The sequence below is a fragment of the Colias philodice genome, chromosome 16 (genome assembly GCF_061535455.1).
Source record: "Colias philodice isolate Cphi_HAF_F1 chromosome 16, ilColPhil1 Martin Lab GWU primary, whole genome shotgun sequence".
Lineage (NCBI taxonomy): Eukaryota > Metazoa > Arthropoda > Insecta > Lepidoptera > Pieridae > Colias > Colias philodice.
Window position 1 is genome coordinate 5,210,342 of NC_143101.1, and position 21,949 is coordinate 5,232,290.

A 21,949-nucleotide genomic window follows, 5' to 3' on the forward strand; every position below is an offset into this window, starting at 1 on the left:
TTACTGATTTCAAACAGTATTGTGATGATACATCTATTGGAAAAGACTTACATTATTAAAAATTATTTCAATGTCTACGTATAGTCTATAGAATCAATACTTATCATAATATTAGATAATAACCGGTCTAAATTGTTAGATACACAATTATTACTTACTGTATTGTAGTCAAAAGTTTACTACTTGTACATTACTGAGAGCATGATACACGCTACATCTTTGTCCAAGGTAAACATCTGTTGTCAATATTTCTTCTCCCCATTTGTTAAGAACATCGTTATATTACTAACAAAAAATACATCATTAGTAGACCGCTGAGAGTCAATCATACCCATGTAAAAATATCGGTAAGTCATCGTTGCGCGTTGGATACATGATACTTACTATCCAAAGTTTTCACTATAACCACAGAATACATAATAGTAGCTAAACGCTACAGAACGGACACTCTCCGCCTCCCGCCAAAATTAAACTTACCTCACCCCCGCGCGATCAGACATAAAATGGGCCATATTTTTCTGCAAGGACGATACGCAACGAAGATTGACAACATTAATCAAATTGACTTAATGTAATTTTATTATTTTGGATTTGTGATTATCGTTTTTCGTAGAAAATGGTTAGATATTGTGCTGTTTACGGATATATTTCATCAGAAAAACGCGAATTTTTTTTTACGCTAGTCACAAATGTGCCAACCATAAAGCGTTAAGGCTGCAGTCTAGCAAAATTGCGTTTTCAACAAGTTATTTGACAATTTTTTCCCGGCTAATAAAATGATAAACTGAATTTTTTTTTCTTGTTTATCAATTAGTGTTATATACGCAATGCGCGTGAATTTTTTCACATTTATAAAGTTACTTTATGTTACCTTAATCAGGCCTTCAAGATAAGTCTCTTTCCCCCAAAATCATTTCGAGCTAAGTTTGTGCACTCACTACGTTGCAACCGATTACAATTTACATAATCTGATCAGCGCATTATTATCCTTATATAGTCGTTATTAAAAACTGCTGAATACAATTGCCGAAAAACTTATGATTTTCTTAATTAGAGCGTTATAAATTCATTAAATTTCCCATTTTTTGCCTTACAAAATCGATTGATAAATACTGCTAAAAGTTATTTTTTCCATTAATTTATTCGAGTTGGTGGAAGACCAATGAGTAATAATCCTTTAAAAAAATTTTTTTTTGAATTTTGATAATTCTTTAAATATTAAAAAAATATTTAAAATAATAAGGAAAAATCCTAGCGAATTTCTTTAGTCGCGCTCCTTGGGCCGGAGCGTTCTGACGTGTGCTCCACGCTCGATTTTCCTTCATACCGAAGTGAAAGTTGCTCTACTTCATTAAATTTAATATTTTTGTTAACTGATTATTTTTATCTTAGTTTTGTGCAAATATTCGTATTTTTAAACATTTGATTTCGATATGGAAAATAAACGAAAAAAATACGCGTGTAACTACTAGAAAAAAAATTATCTTCGAACATAAAGTTAATGAAACCAAATAGATTGCAAAGGTGATTGGCAACAATTTCTTTATTTTACGGGGTGTCAGTAAAGGGATGTATATTTCTTTAAAACTAAAGTAAGCTCATAAATTTTCTTATAATATAATTTTTTTGAAGTTCCAAAAATGTTTATTTTTCGTTTGAGAAATACGAAATATAATATAAACTTGTATTGAGAACTTGAACTTCCCAAGTTCATCCGGGGAAATCCCCATACGGGGAAAATGATTTGTTTACTCCAAAATTGATCCGAGGTGTTTTAATTTTTTCTTCTAGTCATTTTCAACGTAGCGGCATGTTGTTTGATTATTAATTTTGTAACTTAAATACAGGATGTTGGTTTTATATTCTGATCTTACAGACGCGCTGACAAATTTAGTCCACCATTTCTAGTTTAGTCTAACTACAAAACTACCAAAAAACTCTAAGTACCAATATTAAAACGAATGGATTATCATCACATCATCAAAATTCAGTGGGGTTGAGAACTAAACAAACAGAAGTAACAGAGACGCGAAGAATAAAAAAAGAGGACGAAAACGATAATTCGTTGATGCTTTCCCTTTTCGACGTATTGTTAGGGTACATCACCAATCTGCAAAAAACAAAACTGATGATTCCCAATTGCTGATTAAAAATGAAAAACAAATAATCGACAACAGTGGTGAAAATTTGCTGATCACAATGAAACATTCTTCAGTGGTAGCAGATTTACTCATTTAAAATGTATCGGTGAACAGCGTAAAGGAGAGGAGGACAGGAAAACATTATGAATGTTGATGGTGGATTGTATACAGGGTGTAATCGATAAGTATGTGCAGGCGATTATGACGTTATTATTGCAGGTATCAAAAAACTTAAAACTGATATCGAAATTACTTTACCTAATGAGCAAAATGACAATAATAACTTTTTAAAAGTATAACGAGAAATATCTAAAAAATTTACTTTATACACTCCCATATCAAAAAGGGAAAATGGGACTAGTAGAAGTTAAATGTCTAATTCCGGCAAAAGACATGAATGCGGAAGATGCGGTTAAAAAAAAATTTAATATTTGAAATACAATGCAAAAAATAACACTTTTGAAATACAAATAAGCAGACTTCTGCTTCTGCAACTAAACGTTGCAGAAGCAGAAGTCTGCTTATTTGCTGTTTGGACTGGAGTGAATCATTCGTTAAAAATAGAATATATAAAAAATGATGTAACGTTTAGGCAAAATAAAATGATGGACCATTATCAAGATTTTACATAAATTGCCTACTGTCAGAATTGATTGATTCGAGACTTCAGCATTCGATGCCCATCAAGGACCCATCCTATATCATTCAAGCGATTGAAAAAAAAAAGAGATAAATCCAGTGCAACCGATAAAGCATCAGAATGCTAGCAAAAGATTTATTAGGTTTATCAATATAAATCTATATATTATACATTATATAATAAATCTGTAGAAGACGCGAAGACCGACATCCGCGCGGACGGAGTCGCGGGCGGAAGCTAGTCAGAAATAAATATCTTTTGTTTTCATTTGCGTATTTTTCTATTTTATAATTTTTTAACACAAACATTACATTTTTTTTTTATATACAAAATTTGTTTATCCGTTTTATTAGTTAAACTGTACAACTTTCACTAAGAAACTTAGGTCGAAAAAAATGTATAGAGTTATGCATTTTGTATGGAAAGCTTATTTTTTTTTATATTTCGTCCAAATTTCTTTGTAAAAGTTGATCAGTTATATAAACATGAAGATGAAGATATCAATAGAAAGTATTCGCAAATTTTGTGTACTGATAAAAAAAAATCAGTCTAGTGTCCGACCGAAACTGGTTTCCAGGCCGAAACCGAAACCGAAACCGAATGTTCGGCCGTGACTTCAGTTTCGGCCGAAACCGAAACCGAAACCGAAACTCACGTGGTCAAGTATGAAATTTCTAAAAATACTGAACTTTGGTGCATTTTACCTATTATTTTGCCTTAATTAGGGCATGAAATGAAAACACAGTATATTAAATTTGTTGTAATCATTTATTTAATAATAACAATTATAATTATTATTTTTTTTTTCAAAATAAGTTCTCAGTAAAAACTAAAATCAGTCATCTAAATCAAATCAGTAATTGTAACTGTTACTTTAAATACTAAGTATTGGTATTTTGAGATCTTTCTCTTTATTAAGGAGTCTTTAATACTTTGGATTGGTATTTGTACTTAGAAAAATAATCAGTCTCTTTTAGGTACCTCTTATATAAAAATAATAATTACTATTACACCCAGTTCCAATCTCAACATAGATAATCAAAAATTGTTTCCACCAGCGTGGGTCAACCAACCGAGCCGAGGAAAACGAAGTTAGGCGAGCGTGAACGTGTGTGAACTAAGTTCACTGAACTTGCGAAATAAGTTTCGGTTTCGGCAAAAGTTTCGGCCGATTCTGGCCGAAACCGAAACTGCGGCCGAAACTTGATTTTTGGCCGAAACTCAGCCGAAACCGAAACCGAAACCGAACTTTCGGTCGGACACTAAAAATCACCCGGTGTAATTTTCACGAAAATTGTTTCAAATTGTCATTTTTGGTACTTATTACGAATATTAAATTATGCATACGAATGATTTAATTTTTAAAAATTAAGTGGAGCAACTTTCCCTTAGTACATTTGTATTATTTACATATAGGATGACAGGATGCATTTGTTTGCACTACTAGACCAAGCCCTTAACACACACATTTGCAGTCTCTACAGTGTGACTGTCAAAACGATCATTTTGTATGGAGTGTCCGGGGTGTGCTATAACTTTGATAGTTCTAATCTTTAATCTTTATTACTCTAACAATTTTTGGTCTGTTTTTATTTGAATTAGTACCTTCCTAATCTATATAAAGTTACGACTAGGCAAGTCGGTTCTTACCAAAATTAGAATATCAACGAAACCGGCAACAATAATGCCTTCTTGAAACATCTGAACGCCTACAGAGCAATAAAAACATTGAAAAGATGTTTGTTGTTTGCTTATGTAAAACAAAAGCCTTGAAAGAGCTCTGAAATATCAAATGTTGTTCCAAAAAACATAAAATTATACGTCACTTTCTTTTAATAAAAGCTAGTCTTAATATAATTGAATATTTACGAACAATAACTGGAATCTCTGGAAACTCCAAGGGTTGAGATTCGACGCCCACGTTGTTCTGAATCTAATGCATATTTTAATACAGAGAGGTTCGAATACTTGCCAACAACTGAAGAATGCATATTAAGTTAGCCTCTCCTTTTCTTATTAAAACTTTTCATCGGAAAAATATTATCATACAACCTTTAATATGGAAAGTACTTATAGTCATTTACATAAGTTTATTGTAATGAGTGATTATTGTAAGATATTGATTATATCTGAAGCTTGAGTTCTCTTCTAATCGCTGATGACATAATATCATCTTTATGTAAATAAAGTTTGCTGCTACTTGGAACTACTGCAACTTTTATTGTAGATAATTTTCATATACCCATGTGAAAATGAACGATTTTTCTATAAAATTCATTAATCACGTAATATAATATTAATCTGTGTCTTACACACTATTTCGTTGAATTGTACCGCAAAAAAATTATCAAAAATGTACCTATTCAAATGCTCTATTACCTCAAATAGCTACATTAAAATTTAAAACCATAATCCGCACCCATTGTCCACGCAGATTACAAAAATAGGTCATGAAAATTCGACGAACAAAACTTCCAACTCTCAAGTTTGAACAAAGCCTGAGTTTCCATAGAGTTAACATATTTCTAGTGCATTTGCAAGGCCGGTGACTACCGCATTGCGACGTTCTCACAATGCACCTAAATAACACTTCTCGCATGCTTAAGACAATAGAACGCGAAACAATCTTAACTTTCATTTACAATTTGTGCTATTTCTGATAATATCCTTTTAGATTTGTGGGAACCGATCTCCTGCTGCGGCAGTAATTAGAGAGGAACGATTTACTGTGGAACTTAGAAAAGTTAATTTCTGGTACATGTTAGGGTTTAATGAAATGGAAATGTTTCTAGTGATAAAAACGTTGTTCTAGGTAGGTTTTAGACAACACAATATCGACTTCTATCAACATTTTATAAAGTGGTAGGTATAAATAATTGTGTGCATATTTTTAATTATCTAGCTGCCTAGCATATCATCGGCTTGAGAAAGTTTTCTTATAGTAGTTATATTATATTAGTTATATTTTCTTATAGTTTTCTTTCTTCATAAAGTAGTTAAACCGATATCATGCCATTTGTATTTTAATCTTTATATTGAAATGGCAAATACAAATTACGCTCATAACATTGAAAAATAGAGCAATGCATTATGACGAAGCAATATTTGCTTCGTTGCATTGATGTTTTTACAATGACTTTATTGTTGGTAAGCAATTAGGGTCAACGAAAGTACGAGAAAATAACGCAATATAACGGCCATCGAAAATGGGCGGCCATTCAATCGATTTTAGCGAAATAACGTCCAACATCGTGATAACAGCTGCAGCGGTTGATACGGTAATGTGTTTGTGTTACAGTACATTGAAGATAGTCAATATTGTAGTCATTCTTATTACTTTGTTATTATTTCATAAAGTTATGGATTTCAATTTTTACGGTATATCGAGATTTCAACGTCTTCATTGCAAGATAGTACCTACTCATAGATTACTTAGTAGTCCGTAGGTACAGGAAGCATTTTTCGATTTTTTTATCAAAATCAGATTTTTATGAAAATCGAATAAGAAATAGGAAAGTATGTATACCTAATGCGTAGAAAGATAAACTTTTCATGAGAGGGGTATGTTCTAAGTTCATATTTTTACTATTTTGGATAGCTTGGGTTTCACTTCGGCTTTAAAATCAGTTTTTATTTCTCACAATATAATCGTACACGGATATTAATATCATCGCAGACCTTCTAATGCTCAAACAAAAACAAATGTCAATATTTGCATGAGCCGGATCTGGGGTTTTATACGCTCGATAGGTGCCAAATTTATATACTTACCTACTTAAATACAATAAACTTTTAGTATCATAGCAGCATAAAATAAAAAGTGCCTCCACATTAAATAGAATAGGTATTTGAAGACTGACACTCAAAAACACTGAAAATACACATTTCAATGGAAACATGAAACTGACACATTTAGTATTGCCGACATCATTCTCTGGCATTAACTGTGCTAACAAAAACTCGGATGCAGCTTTGTTCCAGATCCGAACGGATTTCCATTACAAATACGAAAAGCAATGGATAAAGGGTATCTTGTGTCTACATCGTATACGTTAGCTTAATTTGATTTTCTCACGATACTGTATTGACGCAAAGATTAATAGGATAGTGAAGTTATGTAATGTTTGTATAATATTGCACAGTTTTCCTATAATCGGATTTGATGGGCGTAACTTACTGATATTAATACTCTCTAAGTCTCTATTAAAGTAGAGGTAACGTTATTTTGAACATATACCTACGATGAAATAATGTTTTATTTGAAATCAAATATCTCAATTATCACATATAATGAATTAACAAAATGATGCAAAAAAAGCCTGCCTTTTAAAATCTCGTCCTAATTAATTATCTCCAAAAAAGATCTTTAACAAAACACCAGTTCAAATTTCACACAGTGAGTTAACACTCCCACACCCGAATATTCATACCCAATGTTAACCTTGACCTGATGCTTCGTTGGTTTAGGATTGAATACAGGTTTAGAAGTGCCAGGTCAAAATTGCAGTTGGAATTAGCTAGGCACCATGTAGCTGATGCTGTCTACGACTGCCGGAACTTTCATTCCTTCCTCATCTTGTTGCCTCATCGCATATAAATTCACTAAAATACCTAGGTACTTTTCTCCTTCGTCGATATTACGGCTGTTGCTGTCGAAATTCAGTTTATTGAGGACTATACTTATTACTCAGTTCTAGATTACTCCGCTAAACAATCCAAAACACAATATAAGTAATAGAATATCATATTTCAATTACCACATCTATAACCTATAAGTTATTCATTACAACAGTGAACAATATTATCGTGGGCAGCGAAAATAGGCGAGTCTTGAAATATGTGATCGCAAAAAATATACAGCAATGACGTAACATGAACGAAAGACAAGTGACCCATTTCAGTAATTATTTTTGTAATCGTGTAATGAGTGCGAATTCCCACACCGCGAAATACGTTGTAAACTGTAATAGCCATCATAAAATGCATTTAACCATGGCCATAAACATGATTTAGCAGCCTCCCAGGAATGTTTAGGCATTCTGTTTGAATGTTCAATTACCGCCGACACGTGGTATCTTAATGTATGACATTGGTAATCATGATGTGAAAAATTGATTAAATTATTTTAATTAACATTTATTTAATACTAGCTGTGCTCCGCAGTTTTACCCGCTGGTCTTACCGAGAACAACAGGAGTCTTACTCCGCTCCTGTTGGTCTTACCGAGATGATATATATATTTAGCCTATAGCCTTCCTCAATGAATGGTCTATCTAACACCGAAATAATTTTAAAATCGGACCAGTAGTTCTCGAGATTAGCGCGTTGAAACAAACAAACAAACTCTTCAGCTTTATAATATTAAGTACACCTATATAGATAGATGTAGGTCATGTAGGGTTATACTTATGGCAAAACTATCATGAAAACTGATAAACATGAACTACTACTAAATTATGATTTATAGGGTGGGGTGTCCGTGTACATGGTATTTGAATGATAAATCGATATTTGAACATAGCTATGCAAATACGGGGGGAAAACTACCCGGAAAAGCACACGAGCTACCTTTAGGGGAAAGAAAGTAGTTATATTTACGTTGGTAGGTACTACTCGTGTTCCTACTAATAGAAAAACGTTATTCAGTAAAAAGGGAGTCTGTCACAATTTTGCATATATTTACATAATTTGAAATTTAAACCTCAAGTAGCACACTGTAATACTTTGAGGTCAGCGGCTTTAATCATCATTCAATTAAGGTAAGTCTTCCGACAAAAAACTGGCTCTTATGAAAGACACGTTCCACATACCTACTGCCAAGTTCAGAGTCATTGAGACAAATACGGTAAAAACCGCAAAACCTGCACGGATTGATTCCTATGACATACCTACCTTATAAGGGTGCTTTTCCACCAATAATGTGCAAGGATGTTATATGTATTATGATTGGTTCTTACCAATCATAATATCTTTATTTAGTTTGAAGTTGGAAACGCTTACATTTGAAGCGATACTTTTGCTTATTAACAAACACATTCCTTGCTAAAACATCCTCGCACATTATTGGTCGAAAAGCACCCTAACGCGGCCCTTGCATCAATCTTCGCTATACTCTTTCTTAACTCGTTTCTGAGTCGAGTTTTTTTTTCACCACCAGTTTCTCGGAAGATATCTTGATACGAAATAAATTTTCCATTCAGGCAATAACATTTTAAACTTTTATTTTTATTGACCGTTGAGTGATGCTGATGTGTGCAGGATTTCAATATAATAAAACCATAATAAAACTAACGCTAGGTAACCTATAATAAATTAATGTTTCTATATCTAATATACCTATCTAAATAATAATTAATATTTCTTTTGGGTACATATAAGACTTATTACGTTTCAAGTTATGTCTTACGTGGTGACTGGTGGTGGTCTTGACACTGATCCCACTAACGGAGTTAATTTTAGTAGATGTGAGTGAAAACCAAAAACGAAAAACATAAGTTTTGGTTAGGTTGACATTTAAGTAGATATAATATAATATTATGGCTAGTAGTATTAGCATTTTTTCAATTTAGCATTTTCAATACAATTCCCATGTGAAATACGTTTTTAAATTAACATTATGACACTCTCGTCTATTAGGTTCGGTACTTTATAGACTATAGAGAGTAATAAATATGAGTTCGTTTTGCTGCAAAATTGTTTCAATTTTAATGTAATGTTGTCACGCAATGGGCATAGAGGATGATATAACCTGTATGTGGCTACATTTAATTATACTGAGGTACAACCTAAATAACCTTGCATGTGCATTTATACCAGCCAATTAATTTGTCTCGTTATCACGTAATTTAATATGTGGTATGAAGTTTTGCCTTATTTGCCATCACACCCAAAAACAAATAATATGTTTTGAACAACATTATTTTATACAAAATTGTTTTTATTTTTTTAATTTAAAACAAGAATTAGTGACCTTATGACATAAAGGTAGGTATAAATCATTAGGGGACAATATTGTTGATTAATAGACACAGTACAAAATTATTTTTAGGCTCAAAACGGAGGAGTTACCTGAAAATAAATTTAAAACTTTAGGTTTAACTTACATTTAAAAAATTTCTATATTTTAATAAAGACTTGAAGAAATATCATAAAGAAAAAGCTTCAAATACATTCTAAGCGATGGATAGAAAGATAACCTAGCAACTTTATGTTACGAAGAACTGTGTCAAAGCTAACCGCTGCTAGAAATAAGAAAATAATCAAATAGAAATACCTAGTAACAATTAGCCATAATGTTGCGTGTCTTATATGTAATATATAAATATTAAAAACGTAGGTATAATCTTGACCTAGATAGACCTTGACACAGTCCAGGGTTCCGTGGCCATTTAGTAATTAATTGATAAAAATTTCTCTCTTTTGACTACATCGTTGATTTGTTAAATTGTTAGTTAGAATGTTACTAAGTACATAATATTGCAGCTATTACAATTTGAGAGGTCACAGATTGTATTGCACGCCTCATAAGCGAAGCGTTGAGGTGGGTACTACTGTCACTTCGCGCAAAACATCTGATTTTTCAAACTTAAAATGTCTTTATGTATCATACATTGCACTTGTAAGATAATACATACACACACATATTAAGAAAAAACACTATTTTTAACGTTCATGATATTTTTGATGTCATTTTGCACGCCTCATAAGCGAAGCGTTGAGGTGGGTACTACTGTCACTTCGCGCAAAACATCTGATTTTTCAAACTTAAAATGTCTTTATGTATCATACATTGCACTTGTAAGATAATACATAAATAAATAAATAAATAAATAAATAAATAAAATCTTTATTTATCCATACCTTCAATTACACTGTGTATGCCACTCAATTTATATAAACACAATACTTAAAACTATGGACATTATCGTCTAAACTAGGCCGAGCCTGTATCTTAGACGATAATATCTTCCCACTATGTAATATTTAAACTAATTATTCACAATAATACAAGCGTTCACGAAGTTACAAAAATTATCATAACAAAGACGGTGATTTGACATTTGCGTACTTAATAATTCTAAGAATAATGGACCTTATTAACCGATCGTTGATGACGAGTAAAAACAACAACGAAAGTTATGGACTTAAGCTCAATTTTACAAAACATTTAATTTAAAAAAGAATGTGTGTATATTATATTGATTTTATTTGTAGTGATTGTGATTAGAATTTTTTTTTATGTATTGTTATTTAATTTTGTTTATTAAATTTATGTTAATAATGTTGATTACATATTTTATTTGTTTGAAGATACGTAGATCGTTGAAATAATGTACTTATTCCAAGGTTTTGAATAAATTTTCAATTTGTGTATAATTTTGTAATTTTAGCCAATTATGTATTTTATTTTTGCACTGAGTATATGTGGTACGATATATATCAATTTGTTTATTTATTTTATTATATAACATGGGTCCGAGAAAGCATTGGAATTTTCGAATAGAATATGACTTGAATTTATTCGTGGGACAAACATTACGTTGACGTCCTAACGTTTTTTTATGATCAATTTTTGTATGTTGCTCCATGATACAGGCTTTAATGAATAGCTGTCTGATAGTCAATACGTCACAATCAGTATAGATGTCGGATGTAGGGTATAATATAGGTTTGAAACGCATCACTTTGAGCAGAGCTCGCTGTGCTCTTTCTAGACCTATTATGTGAGACTTTTTTGCACCGCCCCATGAAGTAATACAGTATGTCAAAATAGATTGCGCGAGAGCATAGTACACTTGTTTTAGGAGAGGGTAGTCTGCAACGTGTCTTAGCTTTTTAAAAATATATATCATCTTTCTTGTTCTTTGTGTAAGCTGGTTAATATGTGGTATCCATGTCATTTTATGGTCAATAATAACTCCTAGATATTTGATTTCTTGGGTTAATTCTATAGTGGGACAGTCACAAGAGTTGTCGCTGGTGGCTTTGCACGTGTGTAGTTTTATATCAAGCGGTTCTTTTGGGAATGATCTTATATTGTTAGCAAAAAGCATAGCTTTCGTTTTAGTTACATTAAGAGTGAGTAAATTACGAAGCAGCCAGCGTGCAACTATTTTTAGACCATCTTCGGCGTATAATTTTGCTTGTTTCCAATCCTTGCCATAGAAAATAAGTGCTGTATCGTCAGCAAATGCAAACAACTTACAATTTTTTAGTTTAATTTTACATAGGTTATTTAAATAGATTAGAAAGAGTGAGGGAGCCAAGACACTTCCTTGCGGGAGGCCATATGTAATTGGGACTTCTCTACTATAGATGCCGCTGATTACGACGGTTTGTGATCTATCGGTTAAATAATCATGGAATAACTCCAAAGGTTCTCCTCTTATACCGATATCCGACATTGACTGCAGTAAAATAGGAACGGAGACTGTGTCAAACGCTTTGGCCAAGTCTAAGAAGACTCCAATACATTTATTTTTACTATCAACCTGCTTCGCAACGAGATTTGTAAGGTCTAAAACAGCTTGAGATGTTGATCTGCCTTTTCTAAAACCGTATTGGTTATCTGCGAGAATATCAAATTTTACCAAGTATGAGAGTAGTCTACTGTTCAAAATTTTTTCAACTATTTTGGAAAGCGCTGGTAGCACCGAGATAGGTCTATAGTTGCCTACACAGTCTCTATTCCCTGACTTAAAGATTGGGTGAACGACAGATCTCTTGAATATACGAGGGAAGACCCTTGATTGAATGGAGAGGTTTATAATATGACACATTAGGGGCGAAATTATACTTTTTGACATTTTAATTAGTTTCATAGGTATATTATCCAGACCGGTGGAGGAGTCGCTTTTTAGGATATTTATTATGGAGTCTACTTCGAGTACTGTTGTTTCTAGAATTACCATTGAGTTTGCAGGTGAATTTATTTGTAGAGAATCATTGGTAATTGGATCATTTATGACGGGGAATTTTTTTGCCAGGTTTTCTGCAACGTTCACAAAGTAATTGTTTACTACGTCAAGAGCCTCTTCTTTCGTATTTCCTAATTTAAACAAGGCCTCAGTAGATGGTTTTGATTTATGCCTGTCAGTAATTGAATTTATAATTTTCCATTTGAGTTTAGGGTTATTTGCATATTTTTCTAGTTCGGACTTTTCGTGATTTCTTTTTAGACGTTTTAACAAGTTATTGCAGTGATTTTTATATCTATTGTATGTTATTTTCATAATTTCATTCAAGGGTTCTTTTTTACATTTTAGATGCATGCGGTCTCGATTTCGTATACATCGAATGAGACCGGGCGTAATCCAAGGCTTTAAACAACGTATTCTTCTTGGTGTCATTACTTTGAGTGTGTTACTAAGAATTAAATTATTTAATATTGACACTAATTGTTCGGCAGACCAGTTTGCGTCAGAAGATTCAAGTATGTCTCTAAAATCATAATTTTTTAACTCTGAAACAATTGAGTCATATTTTATTAATTTATTAGTGGTGTTATTTTTTGGTTGTATTTTATTTTCTAGAACAATACAAGTAAGAACTAGTGCATGATCAGTTAACGGGGCGTCCAAGACTATGGTTTTTGACTGGTATATTGACTTAATCATTACGTGATCCAGACAGTTGCTATCTCTTGTCGGGTACAAATGTCCGGGTAAAAGACCATGACTAAATAATAAATTTAAGTATTCGCTAGCACTGGTGTCAATACTATTTTGACTAATATTTATATTTAAATCCCCTATAATAACTATATTACTAAATGTTTTTGCACCTATTAAAAAATTATGTAAAGATTTTAAGAAGTTGTTTGTGTTTTTAAAGGATGGAGACCTGTATATACCCAGAATAGCTATGTCGTTTTTTATAGTTATAAGTATGCTTGTTGCATCCGAAATGTTTACTTCTTCAACTGTGCAGTTTATGCCTTGCCTAACATATGCAACTATTCCGTCATTTTGATTAAAGTTATTCTTGGTGTAATGAGTGTCATAAGACTTTAATGTTGGGGGGTATTCCGTTTTACTATTCCAGGTTTCGGTAAGTACAAGAATTTCAGTATCAATAGCTAATCTCGAGAGTAATATTTCAAAGTCTGCGAAGTTTTTGCTAATACTTCTTATATTTTGTGTGAGGATTTTTAAATTTTTGTTTCCTGATAGTTCGGATGATAAAATTTTTTTACATGATTCTGGATTGCACAAAAAAGAGGGCCCTGATGCAATTTTATCAATATTTTGAGTTAAATTAGCATTACTTATAGAATCGAATGTAAATTTAGTAGAATTACCCAAGACTTAAGTCTATAAAATATCGTCCCATAGATCATTAAGATAGTTTGTATTTTTTTAATTTTTAGGATATTATAATACATTAGATAAGTATTTGAAAAATAAATAAATTTTGAGAATGTTGAATAATAATTTTTGGGATCACTCCCTAAGCTGAACAACAGAAATATGGGTAAACGCTTGTAAAAATAAAGGTTAATGTAAAAATAAGAGTAAAAAGTACAAATAATAAGAATAATGAAAGCATGCAAAATTGGGTATAGTCACATTTGATTTCGAAGTGCTGTGAGTTGAGCTTCGTCCTTGATTTCCGTATGAGGTGAATCAGCGTTTTTTCTAAGGAATATTCTACCGTAGTTTGACCAACAAAACTTATAGTCATGAGCCCTAGCGAAGGCTCTTGCGAGGAAAAATAGTCTTCTTCCTTTATTAGTGAGAGCTTCGGACACATAAATTGGGGTGTTTGGGCCATTTAATCCAATGATGGTGGTATTCAATCTTTGATCAGCATGTTGTTTTTTGAATGATTTCAATGCTTCCAGAATATCATTTTTCATAATGACTGAAGCCAGCTCCGCTACAATAGTTCCTTTATTGGATTTACCATTTACCCTATACGTGTCTCTGATGTCAGATTTCTGTACATTAATCGCGAGTGCTTTGCAGGTTTTTTGCACAATATTACATAAATCTGTTTTAGTTTCACGCTCAGCTGGAACTGGAATATTTCGTATTTCTATCACTGAAGCCTTAAGATTTCTTTCTATATCTTCAATCTTAGTTTCTAATGAGGCTATGTATGAAAGATGTTGTTTTCGTTCCTTGGTGAGATCATCAACAGCTTGTTTCATACTATCATATTGATCACTGAGGAATGTTAACGATTTTTGGATTTCCTCATTTGTTTGTTTAATACCAGCGTTTTGCGTTTTTATATCAGTGATCTCAGTAATTAAGGTATTCATTAAAGATGTCTGCTTATCTTTCCAGTCTGCAAGCATCTTTATCATTTCGTCTTTAAAAGCCAGGAAATTATCTTCACTAGGTTGACGCTGCCGTTTTAATCGTTGGGACACAAATGAAGTAGCAGGAGCATTGGTAGCTATTCGGTTAACATCTGTGTCGGATAGTGCATGTTGTAACTCACCTCCAGGGGGTGAGCGCGTCAGTCTTGACATTATTTTTTAGACGAAAGAAAAATTAAATAAAAAATAATTTGCTGAAGTTCTTAGTATACGTTGTTGTGGTATAAGAAAGACTCACTGACGGTATAATTTAAAAAGTAATTTAATTCGGTTGACTTTTATAAAACACGTCCGTTCGGTTTCGACGCCAGGAGGGAAGCCTACGAATAACAAAGAATACATACATACACATATTAAGAAAAAACACTATTTTTAACGTTCATGATATTTTTGATGTCATTTTTGTTATTTAAACTAGTTAAAAAACAGTTTAAAAAAGTTCTGTCTTGGACGTCCGTGTGTCTGTATGTGCGGATCCTTTTTCTTGTTAACACGATAGCGACCGAAATACTTTACTAATCGAGTCTTTTTTTTTTCTCTTACGCTTGAGTATGCTCAGGAATAGAACCCTTTCATTTTTCAGGGTCTGATTCGATGTGGTTTAATTGTTATTAAATAAACAAAAATAATAATTAATAAATATTTGTTAAAAAAAATTATGAGGCGTGCACTTTTGGATTTTCCAAATTATTTGTTATTTAAACTAGTTAAAAAACAGTTTAAAAAAGTTCTGTCTTGGACGTCCGTGTGTCTGTATGTGCGGATCCTTTTTCTTGTTAACACGATAGCGACCGAAATACTTTACTAATCGAGTCTTTTTTTTTCTCTTACGCTTGAGTATGCTCAGGAATAGAACCCTTTCATTTTTCAGGGTCTGATTCGATGTGGTTTAATTGTTATTAAATAAACAAAAATAATAATTAATAAATATTTATTAAAAAAAAATTATGAGGCGTGCACTTTTGGATTTTCCAAATTATTTCTACAAATGCATTCGATAAATTTTAACATAAAACATAAAAAAAATAAAACAAAAAATAATAGCTATGCATAATTCTACGTCGCGTCGATACAATTAGTTTTTGTTAATTTTGTAAATTCACTAAATTGTAACAACTGTTTTTAAGTTTTGCACACGCCACGATTTGCGTGAGCTATAAGACAAGGTGAGACGTTTTCATTTTTTTTATGTATTTTGAAGTTCAAGGTAACAAATAACATTGTATATAATATGTTTATTAATTTCGATTTTTCCTACTCAGTAGTATAATATCTAAATCTTTCTAAATAAATATTGAACTAGCTGACCCATCAAATTCTAATCTTGCCAATTTCCAAGACACCATTATCAGAATTCAGATTAAAAACATTTGACGCACTAAACTCAGAACTACCGATGAAAACGTACAATATAATAATATATTAGTTTATTGTTTAATTTTTAACAAGTTCAGAATTCTCTTGCGTTTTTGTCGTTACGGTCACGAGTTAACTCAATGAGAAAGTTCAAGGAAAATACTAAATAGGATAATACATACGGAGGAGGGACTAAATTGTGATCCGTTAGGCATTTTATTACTTTCGTATAAATTCATTTGAAAGTGAATTACTTCGCATGTCGACAAAAGATTCGTGTTGTGAATAGCGATTGATTTGAACAATGATCTACATAATGCACTTCTATATTCTCATACATGTTTTATAACCTTCATGCGTTTTATACTGCCCTTCTAATCTATAAGTACTAATATTATAATGCTGAAGAGTTTGTTAGTTTGTTTGAACTGGGATAGGCAATAAATCATCACGCTAAGAGCAATAGGAGCACTGCGGGAAAAACCGCGGTGCACAGCTAGTATCCCACAGTAGTATCCTAATAAAAAAAATCAATAGAAAAGGTTCCCGGGTACCTTGCTTGTCATTTACCGTCCGGTTTACTTTTTACCAGTATTCTAACTTCTGTAATTAGTTGAGTCTATTGTCTCTATTCTTTATTTTGTATCTTTGTACGGAACTATAAAAAGCATGACTAAATAGAAAATAATTAATCATAGCAAAGCGGTTAGAACTATTACAAGTATTACGGGATAGTCCGGTAATATCTGTTAACCGTGTTACGTACAGGTCAACAATAAAACAATTGGCTTGTCTTTAATAAATTGTCGAAGAATTATTAAAGAAGAAATAATTTTAAATCGCTGATAAAGGAAATTTACGAAAGCAAGCGTACACGTTTTACACTAATAAGTAATTAATAATTATCATACCTACGTCGTTTCTTTTCTTGTAATGAATCATATTTAGAACTAAATCTTAATATTAAGAACTAAATCTAATGTTTATTGTCATTTAATAAAATAGAATAAAAATACACACAAACAACACATTCTAGAGTCCCTGGTTTTTCAAAATTATTATCAGAGGGCTTTAGATAGAGATAGCTCGGTCAAAAAGAAAATGGTTTTATAAGCCTCGAGATACGTTGATTATAATAAATTAATTTAATAATAAAAGAGAATAATCCAAATCAATTATATTGACCAATAAATATTATAATTATAGTAATTATTTGATAAGATTTTAATAATGTAATGTAGAATAATCTTGGATTATCCGGCCATAAACAACTGTATCAGCAAAATATAATAAAGATACCGACCGTTGTTTGTTGCTTTGTTGTATAATCTATTATAACAAAATTTACTAATCCAAATGTGATGCTGTGTGAAATTCGAGAACGGCTGGACAATTTGGCACCTAGTTTGTTTTACATTTTCGATTCAACTTAATCCATCGAACGTTTACAAAATTTGTAAGTTCTTTTCTAAGAAATAACTCTGATTATCGTGTATTAAGAATATTTATGTTGTCAAGACGCAGAAAAGTAAATTTATTAGCTGGAAAAATGTGCCTTAACTGAAAAACTATACTCTGTAATGAAATATAGCTTATCATAAAAACAATCTATGAATACATACGTGACAAATTATTCTCGAATGGCGTGTTGCATGACAATAATAAACTATATGAAATTAGCTCACATACTCTTTATGTATATGCTACTAGGTTAAAAAATTCTTTATTCATTAAGCCCGTGGAGCGTGGAAATGTAATGTACCTATTTATTTTAATTTCCAACAATGAGAAAGCTTTTTTCAACGAGTTAATATAATTTTAAGGCAAATTTTAAATGCTCCGCTTATTTCGGTAATTAATGAATGAATTTATGTTAATTAAGTGTTAATCTGAACTGCGTGAAATTAAGGTCAAAAGCTCTTTGACTTTCAAACCAGAACCAAGATTCGACTACTGCTAATGATATTCGAAAAGAAAATATTGCATAATTTGAATTTCGATATAAATATTATACAAACTTATATTATGCGGACTGCGGTGATATATGAGCCTGATATTGGAATATTCCTTTGAATTTATTAAAAATATGCTGTTAACACGTTCGCGGACAGTATGTCTTACAGGTTGCAGCTGTTGAGACACTACTTTTTTTCATACATTGCCCAGGGGCGTAGTGTTACAACACATGGTTAAAAAACCATATGATATGACAGAACGGATATAGGCGTAAATGTCGTAAGTACTCAGCGTCAGATTCATAGTCACCATCATCAGCAAATGGGTCTTGACTCGATTCAGGGGTAGACGCTGCATCAAACAGGTCTTGAAGACGTTTTTGTTCTTTTTCTAACGAGTCTCAAGACGCCATCTGCAAAAATATTCGTTACAAATTTAGTTCAACAAAATCGTGTTCACAACAAACAATAGCAACATAAATATGTTGTTTACATAAGCAACTAGACTTGAATTAGTACATCCAGTATGAGTAAAACAATTAAATTACGTTGGAAACAAAATACTCACTTTCTAAACAACAATTCACACGCGGCACGCGGGATCACCGCAGCGGCGCAGTACTCGACTAACCGTATGCAAACATGACGCCCACGGGCGTAGTGTGCGCGGGGAGAGGGGTAAAAAAATATGAATGTATGCGTGGAAGTACCTTCGTTTGACGAATTTTTGTAAATAATGCAGTATAACATGCCGTTCTTTATGATAGTATGAAAAATCGCTCGTCGTTTGGCGTACTGATTTTATGCAAGTAAAAACTGATACGTCGACAGACGTACTGTCGTATCACTTTTAGCTGTCTAGACGCCTGTGGTCGTTACTGTCCGCGAACGTGTTAAATTAGGTTTATCTTATAGATAGAGTTGTGCGCTTTGAGTGAAATAATAATAAAAATGTTACTTTATTGCTGTATCCATTATAACTGTATATTGAAGATCGCCAAGAAACCTCATATCGATACAATACCATTTGTCGGATGATTGATGTGGTCTAAATACCACGATTTAAAGAATTGTTCGGACAATATAAAAAATAAAAATAAAATAAAACTACGAACTGCTAAGTGCTAACAATAGAGCCGTCTACATTGTTATTCCACGGTTCGATACAATATGTAACTTAACACGATTTACGTTTGATGGTTATATTTAATTCTTATACTTATTGTTACAGTTCGTCTTCGAGAACGGTACTCATGATGATGGGCTCCTCCCACGGGAGAAGTTTCTGGAAGTCGGCGCTAGAATGGAAGCTAGAAGGAATTACTTGAGCAACGAGTGCTCGAGGCTCGGCTTAGATGGGTCTAGTCAGAAGGCGTATGCGTGGGAATATCTCATCAACCGACAGTACCACGTTATATGGTGAGTAACATGACACAATAATGCTCATTTCATAATAAGTAACGTTACTTGAAGTAGTGCTGTCTCTTTCTAATGTGGTGGATAAGATGAGATGAATGATAAATCTTATAACTTTAATAATGGACTTAACTTGGATAATGTGCAGCAGACACTGATCCATAAAATTAAGTGTACTTGAAACTGCATATTGCGTTTGAATGCCTTTGGTTATGTGCACATTAATATAAATAATACAAAGAAAGAATAGTTATCTAATAGGAATGTAGAATTATTAAATTTTTAACTTGACCTTGACTGCACAAGTCAGCTTATCTGGAAATCGGTGCACGCGAAGCAGTAACATGTTGATGACTGATGTATGTAGGTATATCATCATATTACATGTCATTTTATTTGCACCAATTGTTGTATTGTATATTTTTTCTCAAAGTAGACAAAATAAGACGTAATTTTATTTTAATCTTATCTGTATTATAATAATTAATACATAAGATATCACAAACATCTGCAATAAACTGCTTATCAGAACTATTTTATTCCTCTTCCGACTGAGATTCTTATATGAAACAATAAATAGAAACATCTCTCACAGGTGTAACATTTTCAAAGCGGCGTCAACGTCATGGATGTATAACTTCAATTTGATGGCAAACTACACTGCGGCGTTTTTAAATAGAACCAAAGAGGTGCCCTTGGAGTTGGCAAGAAAGAGATACGCGAGACCAACTGTTGAGATGCTCAGAAAGGCCCAAGGGGACTCACTTACCTTCCTTATAGTGAGGCACCCGTTGGAAAGATTGGCCTCCGCGTACAATGATAAGATCGTTCATGCGTGGCCGAAGTCCTTTCACGACAAAATGGGGCAACGGATTATAAAAAAGTATAGGAAGGTAAGCTATTTCAAACCCTTTTATTTATTGTATTTGCTTACCACTCTGATAGAAAGTGCACCTGTATAACTACGTCTTTAGGCCCCACATACTAATGTAGGATATCATTATTATATTTATCATCAGTTCATCTAATGATGTAGGTAACTATGTAACCATAGGCCATTTCTTAAAAATATTTGCATTAAGTTTATGAATGGTTCTAGTAAATACAGGTTACGAGTTCGGTACGTATTTGCAGTAAGAAGGCAGTAAGTATACCAATGTTTATCAGCTTTACTGCTTTAGTCTTTAGATGTAAATTACGATTACCATAGGAGGAGAAATATAACTGAAAACATAAATATTTAACAAACAAACGAAACGTTGTCTTATAAGAGGGTCTTAAATTACATCGATAATTGAGAGCGTCTGTATTTTTAGAAAAGCCGAATTCAACTAACAAACCCACGTTTATTCTTCAATTTCAAGTAAGTAGCTCATAGTCTAACAGTTGTTTTATATTCCCGGTACTGTAAACGGCACGACTATTTCTAAGTCTATAAAATTATCTTATTGTAAATCTGTGTTCTAGGAATTGCAATAAGCTTGTACATCGCCATTTTTTTCTTTAACGACCCTGTCGTGATATGACTTCGTGGTCAGATAAAGCGGAGTTCTTGCAATTTATTTTTTTATCTTTTATTTATTCTCTACTACCTTGTTATTTTATTATAACCGAACAGTCTCTTAGGTATTTTCTTTTTCCACATTTTTAATGAAAACTGTGTTACTCCAAGATCATCATCAGCTTATTCCTTTCCTGCAGGGTGACAATAATTAGAAGCGGGTGTAGACATTATCCAAAAAGACAGGTTATTAATTTTGGATGTATTCAAAGCTAATATTATAATTATGCACTGTGAATTGCGCACTACTTATCTTTCTGTACTCGAAGTATTTACCTACTAACCAACAAAACGTCTAGATATCACTTTAAAACTTACTTACTTACTCCTGGCAACTAAATATTTGTACTATTCGTGTCTCCACAGGCTACAGATTCAAAACCAGCGCCAACAGAACGGTATCCCGTCTTCGAAGAGTTCGTCTCGTATATACTGGACGAAGCGAAGGCGAGGCGAGTCCTCGACATGCACTGGACTCCCTACACGAACTTCTGCACGCCTTGCAAGTTTAACTTCGACATCATTCTTAAATTTGAAACCCTTGACGTAAGTGTT

At 32.6% G+C, this 21,949-nt stretch overlaps 1 protein-coding gene across 6 annotated transcripts in view; it reads left to right on the plus strand.

Annotated features, from left to right (window-relative positions):
- The window catches only part of LOC149481640 (carbohydrate sulfotransferase 11), a 48,852-nt gene that overhangs the window by 23,361 nt on the left and 3,542 nt on the right, over positions 1 to 21,949 (plus strand). For all 6 annotated transcript variants that reach the window (XM_089705225.1, XM_089705230.1, XM_089705228.1 and 3 more), the window contains 3 exons: positions 19,649 to 19,836; positions 20,429 to 20,726; positions 21,761 to 21,940. In XM_089705225.1, coding sequence (XP_089561351.1) covers positions 19,649 to 19,836; positions 20,429 to 20,726; positions 21,761 to 21,940 — 666 coding nt within the window. The remainder of the gene's footprint in view (positions 1 to 19,648; positions 19,837 to 20,428; positions 20,727 to 21,760; positions 21,941 to 21,949) is intronic.